Below are 24,489 nucleotides of genomic sequence, written 5' to 3' on the forward strand. Positions count from 1 at the left end.
AATATTCGCAAATGGAAGAATGGAGAAGAAAAATGGAGAAAGAAATAGAGAGAAAAATAAATAAATTTTGGTTTGGTTTCGAAAAGGAACAAGAATACAAATGTAATTAGGAAAAGATAAATACCCAGAGTTTTCAAAATTAATTAACCCTTCTTGTTGAAATTAAATAGGGGAAAGGAAATAGGGACGTGTTTGGCATGACTTGAACCTTGAAAACAAGGGAAGGAATGCAAAGGCTTAACCATTTGGCTGCTGCTCACTCTTGAAATGTGTTTGATCCATTAAATATATATTCTAGGGGATTTTTATTCTACTTTGCTAAAAAATTAAAACAAAGAAATTGGAGAGAGGTGGATTGAACCTAAAATCTCTAGGGAGTATACTAAGCTATTAACCATTAAGACTAAGACTCATTTCTTAGTTAATTATTACTTCTAAACCTATATATTTTGGGGTGTTACAGTTCTCGCCTACTTAAAGAAATTTAATCCTCGAAATTTATCTAGTTCAAATAGATGAGGATACTGTTGGTGGAACGTGACTTTTGGTTCCCATGTAGCCTCCTCTATCCTATGGTTCCGTCACAATACTTTCACAAGAGGAATTTATTTCCTTTTCAAAACCTTTACGTCTCAATGCAGAATTTGAATTGGTTCTTCCTCAAAGAACAAATCCGGTCTCAATTTTATCTCCTTAATTGGAATAATATGGGTAGGATTAGATCGGTACCGTCTCAACATAGAGACATGGAAAACATCATGGATTCGATCCAATTCGGGAGGTAATTCTAATTGATAAGCAGGTGGGTCGATTCTCTTAAGAATTCGATAGGGTTCTATGAATTTCGGACTTAACTTACCCTTTCGATCGAACATGAACACCCTCTTGATTTTAGGGCCTGTGTCGCGACATTGATGGTAGTTTATGAGCTAGGGCTTGATTTTAGGGCTGTGTCGTGACACTCTCTTGCTATGTCGCAAAAGCTTACGAAATTGATGAACTCTAAGGAAAAGCTTGGTACTCCAATTGAAGAACATATGCTTTTGCTTATCAAATCTTTGCGTAAGTGGAAGAAAATGGGCTGATTTAGATCATAACACCTAGACAGAGATGGTGCTCAAATATCTAATATTATTTTTTATGTTATTAAAAATTCCACATGTCAACTACTAATTTGCTAAAGGGTATTTTTTTTAACAGAGATAATGGTATGGGCCCATAATGGTTACAATATTATAATTTAAGTACTTGATTTGACAAAAAAAAAATGTATCCAACTCAAATGGTATAGTTTGAGGGTTGCGTATTGAACTAAGCCTTTCTTATAGTAGTGATATAAATATCTTTTTTTTTTGTAGAACGATTATTTTCCCTAGCCTAGTCCTAGGAAAGGTGTACACCTAGATCAATAGGTCACGATTTCAAGTTCAGTGATATAAGTATCTTTAATTGCATTTGCTATCATATACTCATTTTGATTTTTATGACATTTCAAGTTAACTTGTAACATGAGTTAAGTAAAAAAACTTTAATATGGTAGAAATATTAAATAATTTTATATTGGGACCTTCATTTTATTTAGATATTTGATGTCTATGAAGCGTTATCGTGGCTTTGCGTTCAGAAATTAGATAATATTGTTATTGAATTTGATTGTCAAAGTGTGATCAATGCTTAAAATCTTCCAAGTATTGATGTGTTCGAATTCGATACTCTTGTTAAAGACTTTGTTCTTCTCCATTCCTTTTGCTCTGATTTGTCTTTCCAATAGATGAGAAGGGAGACTAATAAGGTGGCTCATAAATTAACTAGGGTGACTTTTATTTTATGCTTCTTTTCATGTTTTTGAAATACCTATGAATGTTCTTTCACCTTATCCCAATAGAGTTGTAAACTCCAACGCTTCTGAGGATGAGATGGATAGTATTGGATGTACGAGATAAGCCTGTTAGACATGGATTTAGCTTGTCTTTCTGTTGTGTTTTATTTTTTTTATTAATATAAAGTGTGTTTTTACCCTAAAATATTAAATAATTATATATAAATGATTATAGTTAATAAATATAAAATCTAGATATTAATATTTACCATTTTTACATAAACTCGGACTTTTATTTTATTTGAATTTTAATATATATACTAATAATAAAACTATTGTATTGAGGTTTCAAATTTGATGTACACCTACTCAATTTAATGTCGAAAAATCATATTTATAAAATAATATTACTAAATGCAAATAGGAAAAAAGATAGTTGAATAAAGTTTTAGTTGTTCTTTTTTAAATTAGACAAAACTTCTTAAGAAATCAAACCTCTAAAAGAAATTTTTTTTTTTTACAAACTCTCTCGAGTAACCTTTTTTTTTTTTTAACTCTTCATCATATATATTTTTGAAAACAATTTCTTCAATTAAAGTGAAACAGGTTTTTTCCTTTTTGTTTTTGGTCAAAGCATGTTTGAAGTAGAAATCAAAACTCTTATTTCATACTTACATGACTCTTTGATCTATTTGTTTGTATTTTCTAGACAGGCTTTAACTACTTTTCTACATATATTTTACTCATAGTGATCTTACGCGGCTGTTTTCATTTTAATGCAACAGCTCATCATTTTCACTAAAAAAAATATTTATCAAATATTATCACGTATATTATTATTTATTTATTGGCTATTCTTTCCTTCTAATCAAGGTTGACGTAAAAGAAAAGATTGAATACCCAAAATCAGTAACTAAAAAGGGAATGAGCTAAAATATTGTCACATATATTATTTATTCATTCATTTACTTCTTTCTATTATAACTTAATATAGTATCAATTTTGAGTCTTGATATTTAGGGTCGAGTTTTATCATATGTAATTGCGATGTATGAGTCTTCATCTCACGAAGTTCGTGTGCCATGTGTGGGGTGAAGTCATATTCTTTTCGATTTAGTCCAATTGTTTCTGATTCTTTATCCGTTATGCGTGTCTCATGTGTGTCATATAATATTGTTTTTGATCGAGCATATATTTATATTTATATTTATATTTATATTTATATTTTACTTGTGATATTGTATTTAATAAGTTTGTGAGATTAACAATTTAAAAAAAATTTATATTTACCCATTTTCTAACATCATATATAACACATCAATCACCATCGAAATCTTAAATAACTACTCTTTGCTCTTGATATGGCTTGGGGCTCCCAATTTTGCCATTCGCTTTTTCTAAGATTTTAACTTTTTTTTAAATAATTATTGATGTCTTTTTTTTGATACAACGTTTAGAACTATTTATAATCTCTCTTCAATCCATAAGTAGGAAGATAATGTACTTCAGCGTACTCGAACCCACGTCCTCCTTTATTGGCAACAATATCCATGCCAATGAGTCAATTGACATATTTTTAATATTATATTTTAGTGTAATTAAAACGAGATTGCTTATTAGTATTTATGAAAAGGGGTTTTTTTTTTCAATGTTTCTTTTATGATTAAAATTGTGAGAGAATATTGTTTAAAGAGAAATAAAAAAATCAATGAGGTAGTCATGAACTTGAGGAGCGAAAATGGCGTGGAGATAGGTTGGCTTGCCTAAATAGCTATCTGCTTGCGCATGTATCATATTATTGAATATATATCTAATCTATATGGTGGCGGTAAGGTTTTCAAAGTTTGGGACTTCTAGACATGAAATATGTTGGGAAGGTTTTACTATGGGTTGAGAAAAAAATTATATTAGGACCAAAATTTCTAACATTATATTAATATTACAATTTTTAACAGTTTTTAATTAAAAATGTTGATATAAACCTTTTCTTTTTGAAGCGCACAACAAGTTGCATGAGTTTGACCATAAGCTATATAGCTTTCGGTTTGTATGTATTCTGATTTTTGTTTATCATTTTGCATCACAGCAGATCCATGCCGTCAGGACTGGTGCCGTAGTGTCCTTTGTACTGATAGTTTAGCTTGGAGCCACATATCGACAGTCCACTTTCCATATGGCATCACATGGAGATTTAATTAATTTTTTGCAGCAGTTGATGAAATCAACCACTTATTCTTTTAGTCATTAAATTTTAGTGCATAAATTGATGAAGAGCCCGGCTCCCATATGGCACCTTGTCCAATCAAACAGGCGTATCATAGCCTATAAATAGCATATTGAGCCGTATGCTAATTCACTTCAAAACAAAAAGATCTTAAAAACAAACAAGACGTCAGCTAAGATGAATATGGGCAATGCTAATGGGGAGGATGCTATTGAGGCACTCCAAGCACAAGCTCACATTTGGAGACATGCTTTCAACTTCGTAAGCTTCATGTCTCTAAAATGTGCACTTGATTTAGGCATCCTTGATATCATTCATGATCATGGCAAGCCCATGACTATTACCCAGCTGGTTGGTGCGCTACAGATGCTCAACCCTACTAAAGCATGTGACATTTATAGGCTCATGCGCATTCTAGTTCACTCGGACTTCTTTGCACGCCAAAAGCTAGACAATGATGCTCAAGAAGAAGGATATGTTCTTACCAACTCTTCTCGTATTTTGCTCAAGAATAATCCCTTCTGCATAACGCCTACTTTGAAGGCTACAATGGATCCTATCATAACAAAGCCTTGGAGTTTTCTAGGGACCTGGTTCCAAAATGATGATCATACTCCATTTGCTACTGCATATGGGAAGACATTGTGGGACTATTTTACCCATGATCCTCAGCTAAAAGATTTGATAAATGATGGCTTAGCTAGTGATTCTCAATTGGTTACTAGTGTTCTAGTTGACAAGTGTAAAGGGGCATTTGAGGGATTGGAATCCCTTGTAGATGTTGGGGGTGGCACAGGAACTACGGCCAAGGCCATTGCTGATACATTTCCACTCATGGAGTGCACTGTGTTTGATCTTCCTAATATTGTTGCTGGCTTGCAAGGGAGTAAGAACTTGAAATATGTTGGAGGCAACATGTTTGAGGCATTTCCAACCGGAGACGCAATTTTATTAAAGGTTAAGCTTTACTAAATTTATTCGCATTATTTTTTTCTGGTATTTTTACTTTTATAAATAATGCACAACAAATTCCATTACACATGATAATATTCAAAGATTTGAAGGCAAATGTAATCATAGTTTGTGGGTTAGCTAATGTTTTATGTTTTTTGAGCTAATTATGAATGATAATTGAACAGAAGGTATTGCACGATTGGAATGATGAAGGATGCTTGACAATTTTGAAGCGATGTAAAGAGGCCATTTCAAGCCAAGACAAGGTAGGAAGAAAGTTGATCATAATTGACATGGTTGTGAGGGAGAATGAGCAAGTGAATGATGAAGCCTCAAGCTTAACTAAAACACAACTCTTTTTCGACATGTTGATGTTGGTATTGGTGGCTGGAAAAGAGAGGCGGGAAGAAGAATGGGCTAAACTATTTTTAGCAGCTGGTTTTAGTTCTTTCAAAATTACTCCTATTGTGGGTTTGACATCTCTCATTGAGGTTTACCCCTGAGAGCATTTGGTTATTGCATTATTAGTATAATAATGTGGAGAAATACATAGTTGAAGTGGTAAACTTGTTCTCTGTTGACATCATTTACTAGAGTTGTTTGCTGGGATTTTAACTGTGTTGCCTATTCCTATAATAAGAATTGTTGTTGTGTTGTTGTCATGGTCCTACTCTTATAGACCTTTCTTCTTGTTATAACTCCTACGGTTTGTACTTGTATCTTCAATAATCATAATTGTTGTTGTCATCGTTGTCATCATCATACTCTTCTAGAACTCTATTATTGTTGTCGTCATTGTTGTCCTACTACCGTTATAAGTTCATTTTAAAATTCATGGTTTCAATTCTTTGCTGGAATCATTTTGATGTTGTTAAGTATTTATACAAGCACTAAAAAAGCACATATAGACAATATGAACACAATGGGTTAAAATAAAATTGTTATAAAAATTCTAAAATTCAAATAATAATAGAAAAACAAATTTAAAAAAAAAATCTTTTTCTAAAAGAAATGCATAATGTTTAAATATGCTAAAACATATTCAAATCTTGAAGACGACATTAATAATAGAAATAATCATAAACCTTAAATATAAACAGTAAATACCAAATATATATAACAATATTCAACTTAATACCGTATCCATTTATTTTCACCGCAAAAAGCCCTCAGCATCCAAACTAAGCAAATTCAAATTCAACTTTTTTATTCAAACACTTTTTCTTATCTATTAATTAAATAATCTCACTTTCTATTAATTAATAAATTAAGGTTGATTTGGATGGGTGATGAGATTAATTCCGTAATTCAAATCCAATTTAAAGTAAATAAATATGCAGTTAACTAACCATAATTCTTTTTTAGTAAATAGAGTTTAAATGAGATTAATGATTTGTGTTAATATAATTTTAATTGATTCTAATAAATAATGAATGCCTAACATGGTAAAGAAATAACAATCCAAGTCAATTAGTTTTGAAGTAAATAATTAATTCTGGCCTAAAATTTTCACATTTTTTATTTATATTATATTTAAATTATTCGTGATTGAATTAGTATCACAAGTCAATCAAATATTAATTAAAAATTTTAATAACAAAAAATATAAATTTTATTACAAATACATATATATATATTTGTCTATCAATAATTGTATACTCTTTTTATTAAATTCCATAAATTACAATCCTAGAAAAAAATCTTAGATGAAATCTTCAATTGGATTACCAGTTAAGGTTTAAATATTTAAAATAAATTTGAACGCAAGTTCAACATTTGGTGTTAATTTTATAGATACAAACTAAAAATTGAACGCAAGTTCAACGTGAGTGTAATAAAATTTAATAGGATTTGAATAATTTGTGAACTTTCGGTTTCTGCTGAGGCATGTAAAATTGAATATACTGTGATATGAGGAAGGATTTAAAAAAGAAAGAAATACAAGAAATAATGAAAGATTGGGTATGAAACCCCAAAATGAAATTGCCAAAGATGAGTAGACCCCCACACAGCACTGGTACAATTGGGTGTCCAAGATCCATAGTTCAATCCAAAACCAGGAAAATTTTCATTAAATGTTTTGGGTAAAATTGAATATTTACATAAGGATTATTTTGGGTTTTATTTTTATCAAAATAATATAAAAATATATAAGTTCTAGATTATTTACGAAAATAGGTATTTTTTTTATAGTTCCATTGTGTGCGATTAAGCTATCAGTGGAATCACCCAAAATCTTACACAACTATATGTTAATCATTACAATAAGATTTTTTTTTTTTAAATACCGTCTAACACATTGACGGAATCAATTTGATTTTTATAAAAAAAGGACCTCAGAGAGAAGTTTATAATATGAGAGGGAAAGTTGCTAAGAAGTTCACCAATTTCGTGGGTTATGGAGATTTTTAGGTTTTGGATAATCGGCAATTCAAGCCTGTCATAGTTTTGCAACATAAATAAATAGGTTTTATATGTTTTTTTCACCAGGATGCAAATGATTTACTTGTCATTTGCTTCAAATTGAATTAAAATTAGAATTATATGTGCATGGACTGAAGCAAAATAAATTACAAAATCACCAAACCATGAAAGACTTGAATTGCCAATTACCAAAAACCTAAAAAACTGCACACCCGACGTTGTTGGTGAACTTGGCAGCAACTTTCCCTCCCAGGCTTTTCTTTATAAAAATCAAACAGGTTTTTTCAGGCCACGTCACCAAAAAAATTGCTTCTATAGTGGATTTTTTGTTCTATATAAATTTGAAAATATATTTTTTAAAAATTCATACAAGTGCCACATAATGATTGGCATATGATTGAGTGAGATTTAATATGGTGTCTTCTAACAGTTTGGCGGCACCCAGTGACACAATAAAAAACATTCCATTTTCAAAAATAATCTAGATACTATATCATTTTCATAATTACTTTTTTATATTATTTTGATAAAAAGTCTGATTATTTTGTGGATCTAAATGAGCTATTCTAGCTATCTTTTTGTCATGCAGCTTTGACAAGAGAAATAAAAAAGCCATAACGTTCCCCATTTTGAACCACCTCCGACCACAGCAAACTAGAAAACACAACTACCTTGCCATGAACATAATCACCCAAACATAAACATGATATATATTCCTTTTGTTCCCATCTTTATAAGAAATCGGAACCTTTAATATTGTAACACCCTATACCCAGTCCGGTCGCCGGACCCGAGCTATGGAATGCCACATTAATCACCTAAGTGACTCTCCATTTAAACACAACTTAACCTCCAACAAACCATAAGTTAAAACATAAAACATGTTTAGATTTAATAAATCACAAGCTCGTGAACTCACATCGCTTGCATCAGGGTACACAACAGCAATAACATGCGAACCTACATCGCTTGTAAGAACTTAACTACTCTTTCCCTGAAGACATAATTATTTAACGAAAGGAATTAAGAACATGTGAACTCTAAGTTTTGCAGAGCAATATACCTCGCAGAACACAGCAATTCAACTGTCTAACGTTGGGGTTCGCACCCATGCTTACCTCATGCATTCTAAGTCTTTTTTGGGGTAAATTTCCTTAAACAGGAAAGGTCTTCACGTACCCCTATGTGTTTTTATTCTGCGAACACATTTAGCAGGGTCTCTCCTAATTCCGTGTAGCAAAATTTATTAAGGGTTTGCAAGTACTAGTTCGCCAATTGTTAGGGTTTGCACTTTCCACAGTTCGATAACCTTATCACTTCGCAAAGACTGTGGCGAACTATATATAGGTTACTCAAGTTGATTTATTACATGTTTTGCTTATGGCGAACACAATTAAAGATTAAATACTTCAGCATGTACTTGCAAATTAAAAAAAATATTAGCAAATCTTTGAACTATATTCGTATGCTTAAAAATTTAGGTGTGCATATATAGTTTTATTGGTTTCCAAGAGATATTGAATACAAATATAAAACAAAACTAATACTTAGAGCAATTGGCGAAGTCTATAGATAGAAAGAAATCACTAAACCCAAGTAGAAACCCACATTTGCCTTTATGTCCAGAGTTCGCTTATATCACATTTCCAATGTTTATACTTTGCCTGGATCACTCGCCATCGCCGCTACACACTGTACGATCTAACTGTCTTCAATGTTTAGAGAGGAACGTGTGAACTCTGGTGAACTCAATGAATATACAAGAAAACCACATAGCATGCACAAAAACATAAGTTAAACAAGTGTTTAAACAAAGTTACGGATCTATGAACCGGGTTCGCCATATTTACAAGAAGCTTGGTTCACAATTATCTACTGTTAGTTAGCTTAAAATAGTAAAACATAATATTTTGAAAAACACAATCTTATTCACACGTTCCTTTCTGTTGGATAAGTGGATCTCCTTATAACTCCTCACTTTGACTCAAAGAGTCTTAATATGTCCCATAAGTGTAGCATAAAGCTTAGCACTCTCCAAACACACCAACATATCCCATTGAATGGAGCTTAGCTTGACATTCCCTTATTTCTCCTACCCTATCCCAAGGCCTCTTGCCCAAAACGCAAAACACAAAGATGAGTACTCACATTCCTATGGCATGTCATTATATCCAACGGTTTCAGAAGATTATAGTGTCAATACATTCACTTAAACATAGAGCTCAGAAATCAAGAGGAGCTCATAAAACACTATTCATAATTAGCTCGCATATTACTGTTCACAAAAACACATATTTAAACTCAATCACAAAATAGAGTTTTAGCAAAGACTTACTCTCGAAACTTAGGTTAAAGCCCTAAGCTCCTAATTAACTCTATGGTTTGCACATACAAGTGGTGACCCCTGAACACTCACCAATTTGCTAAAAGCTTTTAAACAAGATTCGCTTTTCCCTTATCTTTGCTTGTAGATAGTTCTATCAAGTTCACAATTCCACAACATAGACAAGTTACTAACAGGCAAAACACATTAAGACTTATACATAAACACAAGCGAACCTAGGTTCGGACATGCTAGTCTTTTTCGAACCTAGTTTCCTTTGCTACGAGCTTTTCTTAATTATTTCTAAATATCAACACAACAGAGAAACATAGTCTTACCTTAAACCCTAAGAGCTAAGTTCTAAGTTCTTGTTTTCGTGGAAACTTGACAACAAGATAATCGATAAAGGAATTTGAGAGAGTTTTGTCATTCAAAAGAATATGAATTTTTCAATGAAAAGAGCTTAATTTATAGACACTAGGTGTTTTGATGTTCTTAGGATGCCCTAGTCGTAGTAGAAATAAAAAAAAGTTACGTGCATGAGTGGTGTTGTGAAGAGGAAAATAAGTCAACTTCCTAATTTTGGCGTAACTGCCCTTTGGCTACTCCTAATTTTAGTCATCGATCCAATCCATTGATCATAGCTCACCTGATTCACTGGCATCCACAGCTCGCCAATCCCACTGGCGACCCCAACTCGCCTGGCTCAAACTTCAAGTGTCACATCCCGAAAACTAGGTTAGGAGAATCGGGTAAGTAAATCAGGGGTTAGTGAATCAAAAACCTTAATTATATTATATAATTAAGTAATTAGGAGTTAATTAAATAAAATATTAGAATAATTGGAATTAATAATTTTAGGTTAGGAAATTAAAATTAGGTGTCTGGGCATTAATTTGATGAAGAAGGATTTAAAAAAACAAAGAGGTTTGATTTAAAAATAATTTTGAAATTGGTTTTAATTGAAAAGTAAGGACCTATTTGAAAAAGGGAAGAAACTGGAGATGGTTAAATGTGCAATGGCCCAATTGTTTTGATGTTCTTAGGATGCCCTAGTCGTAGTAGAAATAAAAAAAAAAGTTACGTGCATGAGTGGTGTTGTGAAGAGGAAAATAAGTCAACTTCCTAATTTTGGCGTAACTGCCCTTTGGCTACTCCTAATTTTAGTCATCGATCCAATCCATTGATCATAGCTCACCTGATTCACTGGCATCCACAGCTCGCCAATCCCACTGGCGACCCCAACTCGCCTGGCTCAAACTTCAAGTGTCACATCCCGAAAACTAGGTTAGGAGAATCGGGTAAGTAAATCAGGGGTTAGTGAATCAAAAACCTTAATTATGTTATATAATTAAGTAATTAGGAGTTAATTAAATAAAATATTAGAATAATTGGAATTAATAATTTTAGGTTACGAAATTAAAATTAGGTGTCTGGGCATTAATTTGATGAAGAAGGATTTAAAAAAACAAAGAGGTTTGATTTAAAAATAATTTTGAAATTGGTTTTAATTGAAAAGTAAGGACCTATTTGAAAAAAGGAAGAAACTGGAGATGGTTAAATGTGCAATGGCCCAATTTTTGAAAATGGGTTGCCTATTTAACAACCCCACGTCTCCTTCCCTCCCATTTTTCATCTTCTTCAAAAATTTTCCAAACACCAAATCAAAGCTTTTCTCCCAAATTTAGGTCATCCTTTTTTATGCCTAAGCTCTCTAAACATAAAACCTCTTTTCAATTTTGAAGAATACTCATGTTTTCAACCTCAATTTCTCTAAAGTTCTTTACACGCTCAAAGATCGAATTAGCTCCATAGCTCATCAATTTTGCAAAATTGAGGTGAGATTCTAACTTTTTATGATTAAACTAAGTGGGTTTTTATTTAAATTTAAGATATTTAACTTTTTATGATTAATCAATATTTCAATACATCACTTGATTTTTAGTTTATTTTTGGATTAAAAATGGAAGATATCGTATATCTTGGCTAAGCTTTGGCTTTAAAGTGATTTCTAGCTCATTTTGATCTAATTAAAATGTATTTTATCTTAATTTAAAAAATCCTTAATGATTTTAAGCAAATTAATGTAAGCTTATTTTTCGGAAAAAAATAGATCAGTAAAATTGGATGAAATTGATGGTTTGGATATGTAATTAGATGATATTTAGGAATATTAGAATCAAAATTAAGCCTTAGAGATAAAGTTTGAGTGGTAAAATACCTATTTCGGCAAAACTAGTTAAACTTTCGGTATGAGAAAAGTGAGCTTCGAGTGGTGATTTTGCTACTGGTTTTTTTAGTTTAAGGCTGATAATAATGATTTTATATTGTATTTAATGTGTATGCAATGTTTTGGATTCATCGAGAGATTTCACGAGCAATGTGAAAGGGTAATAAAAGTTTGTTTGACATTGTTGTGCAAGATGTATTGACTAAGGTGAATGGTTTGGTATACTACATTTAAACTCTAGTACACAGGCTAAGGTAGCATATGCAAATCCCCTGCTTAATTAATATGTGAACCTTGACTTCTTCATTATGCAAATCCTTAGAATTTTGGTTAAATTGTTAAATATATATTAATGGTGCAAAATGCATGAACTTATAATATATATACATTGACTTTATTTTGTATACAATATATATTAGGTGTTATATATATAATATCAATGAGGGAGCTGGTAATATATATATGCGTGAGATTGGAGTCATATATAATATATATGAGTGCTTTGGTGCTAAGTAATATATATGCATCTTATATATATATATATATATATATATATATTATATATATGTGTTGGTTGTAATATAAATATATACACATGGGTGGTTATACATATATTATATATATGTGCATGACTTTATCTTATATAATATTTATGCATGTCTTTATTTTACCTAATATATATTAATGAATTTTGGTATTATAATATAATATAATATATAGGCATGGTTCAGTATATATATAACTATGAGAATGGTTTTTATAATATATAAATTTATGAGTGTATGCTTAAAATTTGAAGTGACAAAGGTCATTAAATAAATATGTATATATATAATATATATTCGTATATGATTTTGTAATATTTATGAACGGATATATGAATAAATAATATAATGTGGACTCTTATAATATGTAAATTTTATCGATAATGCATATCTATGCATGCACGAATCCGTAAGTGAATTATGATATTTATGATATTGCGAGCCAATTATATTTGTGTATTGTGTTATATTGTGAACCATGTTAACTTGGCGAATTATATTATTATAACGAACTGTGTTAATTTGGTAATCTGTTTTAATATGGCAAACTGCATGAATTTGTCAAACTGTGTATTGTGAGATTTTGAGCTACATTGCATGTAAGCTAAGGTATTGCGTGCCCTATGCTAAATAAAATATGCGAACAATGATTTATGTGAGCTAAATCATGAGTGATATGTGAACTGTGTTATGTGTGCAATATATGTTGCATAAAAGTGACATTATTTGCGAACCATGGTCTATTGCGAATTGTGACTTGCAAACTATGTTATAATGTGCGAGCTCTACTTAATTGCGAGCCCTATTATACTAAATATTGTGAATCTGTTAAAGAGATATTTTGACATTTTGACCTTATGGAACCATTGTATATAGTTGGCATGCCATAGGATTGTGAGTACTCACCTCTTTTTATTGCGATGGACATTGTGGCTTGGAGATGTGCTGGAGAGATAAGGGAATGTCAAGCATAGCTCCATTCACTGTAAATAGTGTGGTGTGATTGGAGAGTGTGAGCATACGTGCTACACTTACATGGAGATAGCGTACGACTTTATGAGTCATGTGGTGTGTTTTGGAGATTCGTTTATCCAATGTGTGGTGATAAAGTCCACTTATAGGTGGTGGCAGAGTCCCCTATAAGTTTCATATCACAAAAATGCAAAATTTATCAGAGATATATGAGTTATGATGGAGCATGAACTTTTATTTCGCATGAAGTGTTATTTGATATGAACTGATATTTCATATGAACTATTATTTTGCATGAGTTGTCATTTGGTAAGAAATGTTATTTCATATGAATAGATGTTTGGTGCGAATTGATAGTTTACGTGATCTTCCCATTTTATGCGAATTACTTATTATTTGTGCACTGCTTATTGTATGAGAATTGTTGTGCCGTGTAAGTTAATATTTTGTGTAGACTGCAATAATATGTGAACCGTTATTGTTTGTCACCTTTTAACTTAACTAATGTGTTTATTTGTAGTATGTTTTAGCACTCACTGAGCTTTCATAAGCTCACCCACTCTTTTATAATATTGCAGTGATTTACCTTGTGAAGAGGTGTGGGAGTCAGTCATCCAAGTGATTCAAATCGAGGCTATATCTAGGAAGGTCATTATGTTCCCAAACCTAATGAGGAAGGCAATGTGGGACTAAGTTATGGGATTTAGTATTTGACTTATAATTTTCGGGTTGTAATGGGACACTGTGGACTATTTAATTGTTTGGTTTAAAACTTTTATCATTGCGTTAGATAGATGATTGAATGATGGATTATGATTGTTTGATAATTTGTTTGAATAATTGTTAGACTAACTTGTAAGTGCAGGTTGAAGAGTCGTTGGTCATCGAGGAAAGCCTTAGATGTTTTATGTGTGATTTAGATACAAACATGTGCTTGGTATGCATGAGAAGTAACACAAAATTTGGTCAAGTTATGTAAATTGTTAAATGTCTACTAACTAATTAATTTATAATGTTATGAGGTTGTGCGAGATGCTTTAATAAATTTTCCAAAAATAAGACTTATACATTAAATCCTACAATCCTATTACTAAAATTTGTGAAATGGAATTTTTCCCAACATATTACTATTTATTACGTTTTAAATCTAGTTATATGTTTTTAAACTAAACGGTTTTTTCCAAGTCCCTACAAATACAATATTTTAAAAATACTGTACTGCATGCACGTATGTTTAACTAAAGTTTTCTAGGTAATTGTCTATTAAGTATTAAATTGTGAATTAGTCTTGTTGTTGATTGTTGATCAGAGCAGCACAACGGAAGCATGATATTAGGTTTTTATTAAATATTTCATGATTAATTGTGTGGTGTGATTGGTCGATTGGTGTGCTTTGTGGTGGTTTTAAATGGAGAGTCACTTCGGCGATTAATGTGACGTTCGAAATTCGGGTCGGACCGTTCCGGCTGAGTTTGGGGCACCACATCAAAGTCCTATTTTGCTCAAGAATAATCCCTTCTGCATAACGCCTACTTTGAAGGCTACAATGGATCCTATCATAACAAAGCCTTGGAGTTTTCTAGGGACCTGGTTCCAAAATGATGATCATACTCCATTTGCTACTGCATATGGGAAGACATTGTGGGACTATTTTACCCATGATCCTCAGCTAAAAGATTTGATAAATGATGGCTTAGCTAGTGATTCTCAATTGGTTACTAGTGTTCTAGTTGACAAGTGTAAAGGGGCATTTGAGGGATTGGAATCCCTTGTAGATGTTGGGGGTGGCACAGGAACTACGGCCAAGGCCATTGCTGATACATTTCCACTCATGGAGTGCACTGTGTTTGATCTTCCTAATATTGTTGCTGGCTTGCAAGGGAGTAAGAACTTGAAATATGTTGGAGGCAACATGTTTGAGGCATTTCCAACCGGAGACGCAATTTTATTAAAGGTTAAGCTTTACTAAATTTATTCGCATTATTTTTTCTGGTATTTTTACTTTTATAAATAATGCACAACAAATTCCATTACACATGATAATATTCAAAGATTTGAAGGCAAATGTAATCATAGTTTGTGGGTTAGCTAATGTTTTATGTTTTTTGAGCTAATTATGAATGATAATTGAACAGAAGGTATTGCACGATTGGAATGATGAAGGATGCTTGACAATTTTGAAGCGATGTAAAGAGGCCATTTCAAGCCAAGACAAGGTAGGAAGAAAGTTGATCATAATTGACATGGTTGTGAGGGAGAATGAGCAAGTGAATGATGAAGCCTCAAGCTTAACTAAAACACAACTCTTTTTCGACATGTTGATGTTGGTATTGGTGGCTGGAAAAGAGAGGCGGGAAGAAGAATGGGCTAAACTATTTTTAGCAGCTGGTTTTAGTTCTTTCAAAATTACTCCTATTGTGGGTTTGACATCTCTCATTGAGGTTTACCCCTGAGAGCATTTGGTTATTGCATTATTAGTATAATAATGTGGAGAAATACATAGTTGAAGTGGTAAACTTGTTCTCTGTTGACATCATTTACTAGAGTTGTTTGCTGGGATTTTAACTGTGTTGCCTATTCCTATAATAAGAATTGTTGTTGTGTTGTTGTCATGGTCCTACTCTTATAGACCTTTCTTCTTGTTATAACTCCTACGGTTTGTACTTGTATCTTCAATAATCATAATTGTTGTTGTCATCGTTGTCATCATCATACTCTTCTAGAACTCTATTATTGTTGTCGTCATTGTTGTCCTACTACCGTTATAAGTTCATTTTAAAATTCATGGTTTCAATTCTTTGCTGGAATCATTTTGATGTTGTTAAGTATTTATACAAGCACTAAAAAAGCACATATAGACAATATGAACACAATGGGTTAAAATAAAATTGTTATAAAAATTCTAAATTTCAAATAATAATAGAAAAGCAAATTTAAAAAGAAAAAATCTTTTTTCTAAAAGAAATGCATAATGTTTAAATATGTTAAAACATATAAATATATTCAAAACTTGAAGACGACATTAATGATAGAAATAATCATAAACCTTAAATATCAACAGTAGATACCAAATATATATAACAATATTCAACTTAATACCATATCCATTTATTTTCACCGCAAAAAGCCCCTAGTAGGGGTGTGCAAAATTCGGGTAAAACCGAAAAAATTAGGTTAACCAACCGAATTCGGTTAATCGGTCGGTTAATCAAATTTTTTCGGTCGGAGGTCGGTCAATTATTTTTTAATTTTTCAGTTAACATTTAATTCGGTTCAAAGCCGGTCGGTTAACCAAATATTTTCGGTTTAACCGAAAAATTAATAAATAAAATTATAATATATAAATAGGCTCACTATTCACCTAAACCCAATCCAAAGCCAAGTATTCAACCCAACCCAATCATAAAAATTACAAATAATTTAATAAATAAAAATAAAATTCTAAAACTAAAACTAAAGTCTAAAAGTCTAAAAATAATTTAATTATGTAGTGATTCAATTCGGTTAATTCGAGTAATCCGGTTAATTCGGTTAATTCAGTTAATTTTTAACCAAAAATAAAAAATATATAATTTTCGGTTAATTCAACTAACCGACTGAATTAACCGAAAAAATTTCGGTTTGGTTAATTTTTTTTGAAAAAATTTTGGTTCGGTTAACGGTTAAAAATTTTGAAAGGTCGGTTAATTCGGTTATATTATTTCAGGTCGGTTAACCGAATGAACACCCCTAGCACTCAGCATCCAAACTAAGCAAATTCAAATTCAACATTTTTTATTCAAACACTTTTTCTTATCTATTAAAGAAATAATCTCACTTTCTATTAATTAATAAATTAAGATTGATTTGGATGGGTGGTGAGATTAGCTCCCTAATTCAAATCCAAATTAATTTTAAAGTAAATAAACATGCAGTTAACTAACCATAATTCTTTTTTAGTAAATAGAGTTTAAATGAGATTAATGATTTGTGTTAATATAATTTTAATTGATTCTAATAAATAATGAATGCCTAACATGGTAAAGAAATAACAATCCAAGTCAATTAGTTTCCACAACACCAAAACAGGCTTTTAGTGGCGCTTTTTAGCGCCACTAAAAGTATTTGCGGCGCTTCTCAAAACGCCGCAAAAAACGCCGCTATTGAACACGTCGCTAACTTTTGCGGCGTTTTTAGAAATAAACGCCGCTAAAAGTCATGACCTTTAGCGGCGCTTTTCCCACAAATGCCACTAAAGACCAGGACCTTTAACGACGCTGTCCTCACAAACGCCACTATAGACCATAACCTTTAGCTACGCTTTTGTCACAAACGCCGCTATAGACCATGGCCTTTAGCGGCGCTTTTCCCACAAACACCGCTATAGACCATGGCCTTTAGCGGCGCTTTTGTCACAAACGCCGCTAAAGAACATGACCTTTAGCAGTGCTTTTTTTCAAAAACGCCGCTATAGAACAAACCTTTAGCGGCGCTTCTCGCCAAAACGCCGCTAAAAACATATCATGCAAAAAATTATTTTAATCAAATAATATTTATTTTTATGATAAATATTATATTATGTTTTATTTTTTAAATTTGAACTTTAAATATACTTTTAAGGATAAATAAAAAAATATTATTTAAATTAAATTTTCTATGAAAATGATAAAAGAAGGCAAATAAAGGAAGCTTAAATAATAATAAAAATTAATAAAAGTGAGAAATGTAAATAATTAATAAAAATTATAAATTATAAACCTCAAAATTTAGGTAAAATCAACACCAATACAATGCAAGTCATTGTTGAGTCTAATACAAGTGAAGAAACTAAGATCCTAAGAAAAGAATCCTATTTTACTAACAACAGTAAATGCAACTGACAAGAAATATCCATACTTTGTCCAGTATTTATATCGAAAAATCAGATCAAAAGAAGCAATCTCTTCGCATACCATTTCAATTCCTAGTAAGGCCTTCAAAAGTAGTTGATGAAAGCCGACATACACATCCAATCAATCAGCTTTCAGTTTCAGAATTTCCTTGGCGGTCCTTAAACGAAAATAGGGCATAGGGCATGTGTTTCTACATAAGCATGGAAAAATCCAACTCAGTATAGGGCATGTGTTCCTTAAACAGCAATGTATATCTTTGTGTATGGGGACAAATATCTGAGCAATGTAAAGTATGGGAAAACTGAAGGTAGAAGCAAGCAACTACCTTTTATAGAAGGTATTGAAGAAATGGCATAAGAACATTATGTAAACATGACAGATTTTAGAAAAAAATGTACATTTTCTTGCTTGGTATAATGTACATTATTTTCAATTAATAAATAAATAAATAGGGCTAAAAGTATGAATGAAGTTATGAAGTTATGAAGCTAACGGATTGTAAAATGTTCTATTTGGTATAATGTGCATAGTCAACACAGTTAGTAGTTTAACTTTTATGATTTCCAAACACATTTTTCCTTCCTTTTTTCTTACTATGTAAACCCTAACCATGCAATCTCTGGATATATTCAAGATAATACACTTCTTAAAGCAAAAGTTTCAAGATAGAAAAGATAATACACTTCTATTTGACAAACAAACCTATCATATACCTGACTAAGAAGTTTTGGTTTGTCTTCTGTTGAAAACGTAACTTCATGCATGGGCCTGCATCAGCACCAAAGAATGTAAATTTCACCATCCAAATGGATAGAAAGTATATATAAACATGGATTTTGTGTACAGATTGGTGGGCTATAGCTTGCTTTTCTAGGGGGCAATATGTACGTGCTTTCAAAAGAATGCAGTTGCTCATACACCAAAAAGAATTCTTACAACTTCAGTTGATCAAAACCCTTAAATCCTTTTGGGTCAAAATTTTTCCACTGACAAATTATAACAAAGGCAATACCTTTTGAATATCCTTTGCTGCTCATATACAAGACTTTGCTGCTCATAGCAAGCACCTGCTACAAGACACTTTAATGAGGAATAAATCAAGGAAAATATAACAAAGGTATCCACTTACGATTCTTCTAAATCAATAACTTTAATAGCAACTTCCTTGTTCAGTTCCTTGTCAAACCTGAAAATCAGGAAAGACATCAGCTATCCATCTCATTTTATTAATCATGATTCATGATTTAAAAAGCCAAAGCATATGCAACATGATTACAGGTAAGAAATGGGCATATAGATGTGTTGCAGTACAATTAGCAGTCATACAGTCATACAGTACAATTATCAATAAACAAGTATTGAAATATTACATGATTAAAATAACCAATATACAGCCATTTTCATAAAGTGTTCCCAGGAAATTTAGACTCCTTTTACATGTTAACAATTAAAAAGATAAAAAAAATAAATAAGAGCGTAAGTTAAAAAGTGGGGGTCCACTTAAAGAGATTGTCCAGCAGTACCCATTTTAGAAAATATCAGTCTAATCTAGTAAACTCAAAAAGAACAAAGGCAATGCCTTTTTCACTCGTATGCACATCTATTCTGCCTCTAAAAGGATACAAGAAGTCAAACAACTATAAAGGATACAAGGGTTAGGAAATTTCAAGTTCAAAACTCCAAATTTCAATAATTTCTTGATCCAAAGCTACCAAAAATAAAAAATAATAGAAATACTTATAAGCTACACCATAAAACGTGAGATAAACAGAAAACTGTTGAAGGTGTTGAAGCAGATGTTAAAGCTTCCAATGTTCAATACTTCAAACTGCAAAAATAAGAAGAGCACAACCGCCTTTTCCAGTTGCAAATGTGAAAATGTGCCATGATTATAAAAATGACTACTTAATTTTTATTTTTATTCTTACTCTAAGATTACTTATATAATAATTAATACTAATTTTGTTATTATCATATAATAGTTAGTAATATATTTAAAAATATTTTTAATTTTAATTTAATAATATAATTAGCAAGCCATTGAATAGATTGGGAAGTAACTTTAAGTACTTCTATGTATTGTGTCAAAGAAAGCAGATAAAAAATTTATTCAAAAAATATATTAACAATAAATGATATTATATATTATGGAAGAATTGTTTAGCTTAGCAACACAACAACAATGAACACTGAAATTTAAACCACGCATACAGATTACACTTCATCTGCTGCTGAAACTTAACACAATTATTCTCCTGCAAAAGTCTGATTATATAATCAGTGTGCACCTTCAAGTTCAAATATGATTTTGTTATTAATGCTATCATACCCCATTGAGCTGCTGGTTGCACCTTCGCCATAAGAGCTTGGCAGGTCACTAAGCAAGTATTCAGCTGGTTCCTTACTATAATGGAGGATATCATCTCGTAAATGCCCTGCACCAGCACACCTTCACAAAGAAACAGAACAAACTCAGCACCATTTAAGGGTTAAAAAGCCAATAACTGGAATGTTAAATGGCAAAGGGAAAGGATAAAAAACTGGTTGCCTAAAATATGAAACAAAATAAAAGCCTTGAAATGAAAAATATTAAAGAAGCAAAAGGTCGGCACGTTCAACTGAGTCCAGAAAGAAAAGAAAATGAAGAAATAAACTCAGTACAGTAATCCATCATTTTGCTCTCTGGACCACCTGAATTACGAATCTAATTATACATATTGCTGGTATAGTAAAAGAGTGAGAAGATAAACTTCATTCTGATTCTTTAATATCTAAATAAAGGGGGGAAAGAGAAAAAAGGAAATGAGACATACCTTTCAATAATAATATCAACATTTGCTTTGCTTTTGGGACTATGAATGAGAACTCTTATAACTGTGACTGCAATTCGATATCAGAGTCATCAAAATCATCCATTATAGTGATTACCTGAATCGTGATTACTTGAATAATACAAGCTTGAACAAGTCAGAATCAAAGAACAACCAAACCAGATCAAGTGAATCAGGCAATGCAGATGAAGCATATTCATATATAAACTGTATGTTCAGCCGTAGGCAAGTCCAATTAACTCAGAATGAATGAATTATTAAAAATTTTATTGAAAACAGTATATATATATAAACAAAAAAAAAAAGAGTTTAAATGAACAGTTTGAATCAACAGAAAAGAAAAGCTATGATAATTTTGAAGACTTTCATGCCTAGATAAATTAAGTTGAAAAAATATAATTTCAAGGCAAAGTATTTCAAAGATTACTACAAAGCATATCCTGTAACAACAAATGCTTCATCCAAAACAGTAAATCAAAATAATAAAGCATCAAACTTGTATACTGCCCACAATTATAAGTCACTAAAAGCAAGAAAAACAAAAATGACTTAATTCACGGAATTCACGAATGTTAACATCAGACATGAGTTTAAAACTTTGCCTTCGGAAGGATGTTCAAAACCAGAATCCACAATAGATCGAAGCAGCTCTGGTTTCAGCAGAAAGCCTCTGAATCCCGAACTGTGAATTCCAACATACCCCCTACACCACATAAAAAGAAATGAAACAAATTAAAATCAAATTGCTTTACACAAAAACTAGCAGATTATATTAGAACATTGTTTTCATTAAAAATATGTACAAGTTAAAATGACTAACTTCTTAGCAGAATCAGCAGCCTTAATGGAGGCAGAGTCAAGGGCTTTTTCATCTTCTTCTTCGTAGTCGAGAAGCTCTTCCTTGTAGGCGTCGTTGTCCTTTATCTCCCCCATTCTAATCAACCAATAAAATGAAACAAAATAATAACAAATTCATAGTTGGGAAAGGGAAATAATTTCCATTAAATCTCTCTTCTCAACTTCTTGTTTATCTCCTTCAACCTCCTGTAATTTTCTTCCATTCCCTGCAAAAACACACACAAAAATGGAATAAAGAACAACAACAAACAGAACCCCACAAAGCTTAAAAACTAAATTGTAAACCTCATGGAGAGAAAAAGAAAAGGTTTAGGGATTTGAACGGTATTACGAGATGTTGGGGCAAAGGAACTCATGGAATTTTGAGATTAAAAAGGAAAAAGAATTTGGGGTATTTAGGGCACGCGATGGAGATGAGACGAAGAGGGAGTAACGAGCTGGTAACAAAAAATTTTTTTGTTGGGAGTGAGCGGGATTTTGAATATTTTTTGCGGCGAATTAATACAAAACACCGCCGTTTTTCTATGCTAAATTTTATATTTTTTCTGCTAAAAATTATTTTAGAGTAAAATTATTTTTTGTGGCGTTTTTATAAAAATGCCGCTATTGCTTATCTTTTGTGGCATTTTATATAAAAACGCCGCAAAAAATTATTTTATTTTAAATCTGTTAATTTTTTTTAATTTAAACATCTAATTTTACGGTTAAAATTATCAATATAGCAATTAGAAAATGATAAAATAATTTTGTAGTCTTTAATGTTTGTAATTTTTATTAATTTGGCCTTTTCTTTAAAAGTATATAAATATTATAAAAATAAAAGTTTAAAATCTTTTTCAATTTTTTAAAAAAATTTAAAATCTTTTCAAATTCATTTTAAAATTTTAAATCATGAAAAATATAAAACCTTTCAAAATTAAAAAAAAATGTTATTTACTCTTTAAATGATAATTAGAAATGTTCACTACCCATACAACCCACCTAGTCCAAAATATGGTTAGGCTTAGATTTATATTTTTTATTGTTTTTAAACAATGAAATGGGTGATTCAAGTAAAACGAGCTTGAAGTTGGAAAAGTTTTTAAAATTGGGCATTCGTAACACTTAATCCATAAACCTTAAAATGGTAATACTTAAACCTTAAACTCTAAACCATGCATTGTAGCAGTCAAATCATTAACGCTAAATCGTAAACCATAAACATCAAGCCCTAAAACAATAAATTTGATCATTATCTTATAAGTCGTAAACACTAACCTCATATTAACACTAAAATGTAAACTCTAAACCTTAAACTCCAATCCCCAAGCCCTAAACCTAAACCCTAAACCCTGAACTCAAAACTGTAATCCTAAAATAATAAACATTATGATGATATTTATTCACCCTACCCTGCTTTGCTCATTTTGTTTTCCCAACCCTAGACCTCAGCACTCGCCACTCACCCACTCTAACAAAGTACCCAACGTAATTCAATTAATGATTGCAAATATAAGATATTTGCAATTTCTTTTGCAATTGGGCTATTCAGATAAATTAGACCTACTTGTCCACCACTACCACTATACTGCCTGAAGCAGCATTCGGCTCTAGACTCGAGACCCAGCTAACACTTTTTGTTATCAAGAAAAAACAAATAGCTTTTTCTTTTCGGGAGCAAATCGTCCAACTAACCCCACCGACTCTACTAGCTAAATTGAATCCCAACTTCACTTAATTATTTTCTAAAATTCAATATTTAATAAATTTTATTTGAATTTCAATATTTATAATATTTTCCTATAACCCTTTCTCAGCCTAAAAAACCTAGTATTAATTTCTAGTGGGTATTAGACCAAGTAACAACAATTTAAGTTTTATGATATTTTATTTTACTCATAATTTAATATATTTTTCTAGTAAAGTAGTTTAAATAAACTGTGATTGAAAAATAATAATAAATAGTTAGGAGTTAGGACTTCTCTTTAATAAAAACATTTTGTATTAAACAATATTATTTGTTACCATTTAAAAGTAAATTTGACCAATATATAATAAATACAATGAAATATTAATTTTTTCAACTTATAATAAAAAAATATAATTGAAACATTACTTGAGAATATATCAAAGAATGAGATAATTGAAATGGTTTTAGATTTTATTATTAGCGGCGCTTCTTCAAAAACGCCGCTAGAGGTACGAGCATTAGCGGCGCTTCTTCAAAAACGCCGCTAAAGGTACAAGCATTAGCGGCGCTTGTTCAAAAATGCCACTATAGACCCCAAAAACGTTGAAAACGGCGTCGGTGGGCTTAGGTTTTTTGCGGCGCTTTTTGAAAAACGCCGCTAATGCTTTTTTTAGCGGCGTTTTCCAAATGCGCCGCTAATGCTCAATCTTTAGCGGCGTTTTTGTAAAAGCGCCGCTAATGCTTGATTTTTAGTGGCGTTTTTTGTCCA

The 24,489-nt window shown here is 31.5% G+C and overlaps 3 protein-coding genes across 7 annotated transcripts; 2 read left to right on the forward strand and 1 right to left on the reverse strand.

Moving 5' to 3' along the window:
• Positions 1-4,220: 4,220 nt before the first annotated feature.
• LOC107915765 (trans-resveratrol di-O-methyltransferase-like) lies at positions 4,221-5,500 on the forward strand. The gene is given in 2 exon segments (NM_001327125.1): positions 4,221-5,000; positions 5,183-5,500. Coding segments are annotated over 2 exon segments (1,098 nt in total).
• Positions 5,501-14,419: 8,919 nt separating this feature from the next.
• On the forward strand, positions 14,420-16,200 carry LOC121222103 (probable O-methyltransferase 3). Its single transcript, XM_041102011.1, has 3 exons — positions 14,420-14,428; positions 14,963-15,445; positions 15,627-16,200. The coding sequence occupies exons 1-3, from the start codon at positions 14,420-14,422 to the stop codon at positions 15,942-15,944; spliced, it is 810 nt and encodes a 269-aa protein (XP_040957945.1). The 3' UTR covers positions 15,945-16,200.
• A 2,000-nt stretch (positions 16,201-18,200) lies between these two features.
• On the reverse strand, positions 18,201-22,540 carry LOC107946406 (DEAD-box ATP-dependent RNA helicase 15). 5 transcript variants are annotated; one of them, XR_005919829.1, is made up of 9 exons: positions 22,383-22,540; positions 22,014-22,257; positions 21,796-21,896; positions 21,176-21,242; positions 20,692-20,811; positions 19,492-19,548; positions 19,375-19,429; positions 19,076-19,130; positions 18,201-18,552 (listed from the first exon to the last, which is right to left on the reverse strand). XR_005919829.1 is itself a non-coding variant. In XM_041103458.1 (8 exons), the coding sequence occupies exons 2-7, from the start codon at positions 22,124-22,126 to the stop codon at positions 19,417-19,419; spliced, it is 471 nt and encodes a 156-aa protein (XP_040959392.1). In that variant the 5' UTR covers positions 22,127-22,257; positions 22,337-22,529; the 3' UTR covers positions 18,201-18,552; positions 19,375-19,416. The 5 variants fall into 5 exon arrangements, 1 of the variants encoding a protein (XP_040959392.1); XR_005919830.1 differs by having other exon boundaries at positions 22,337-22,529; XR_005919831.1 differs by having other exon boundaries at positions 19,375-19,548; positions 22,383-22,534.
• Positions 22,541-24,489: the final 1,949 nt, after the last annotated feature.

The sequence above is a fragment of the Gossypium hirsutum genome, chromosome D10 (assembly GCF_007990345.1).
Source record: "Gossypium hirsutum isolate 1008001.06 chromosome D10, Gossypium_hirsutum_v2.1, whole genome shotgun sequence".
NCBI lineage: Eukaryota > Viridiplantae > Streptophyta > Magnoliopsida > Malvales > Malvaceae > Gossypium > Gossypium hirsutum.

Excerpts from the sequence above, each read along its gene's own strand:
- LOC121222103 (XM_041102011.1), top strand. Across the intron at positions 15,446-15,626 it reads GAGACGCAATTTTATTAAAG|AAGGTATTGCACGATTGGAA; the intron begins GTTAAGCTTTAC and ends ATAATTGAACAG.
- LOC107946406 (XM_041103458.1), bottom strand. The coding sequence starts at position 22,126 with ATGGGGGAGATAAAGGACAACGACGCCTACAAGGAAGAGCTTCTCGAC. Across the intron at positions 21,897-22,013 it reads GCTGCTGATTCTGCTAAGAA|GGGGTATGTTGGAATTCACA; the intron begins GTTAGTCATTTT and ends TATGTGGTGTAG. Across the intron at positions 20,812-21,175 it reads GTTGATATTATTATTGAAAG|GTGTGCTGGTGCAGGGCATT; the intron begins GTATGTCTCATT and ends TTCTTTGTGAAG.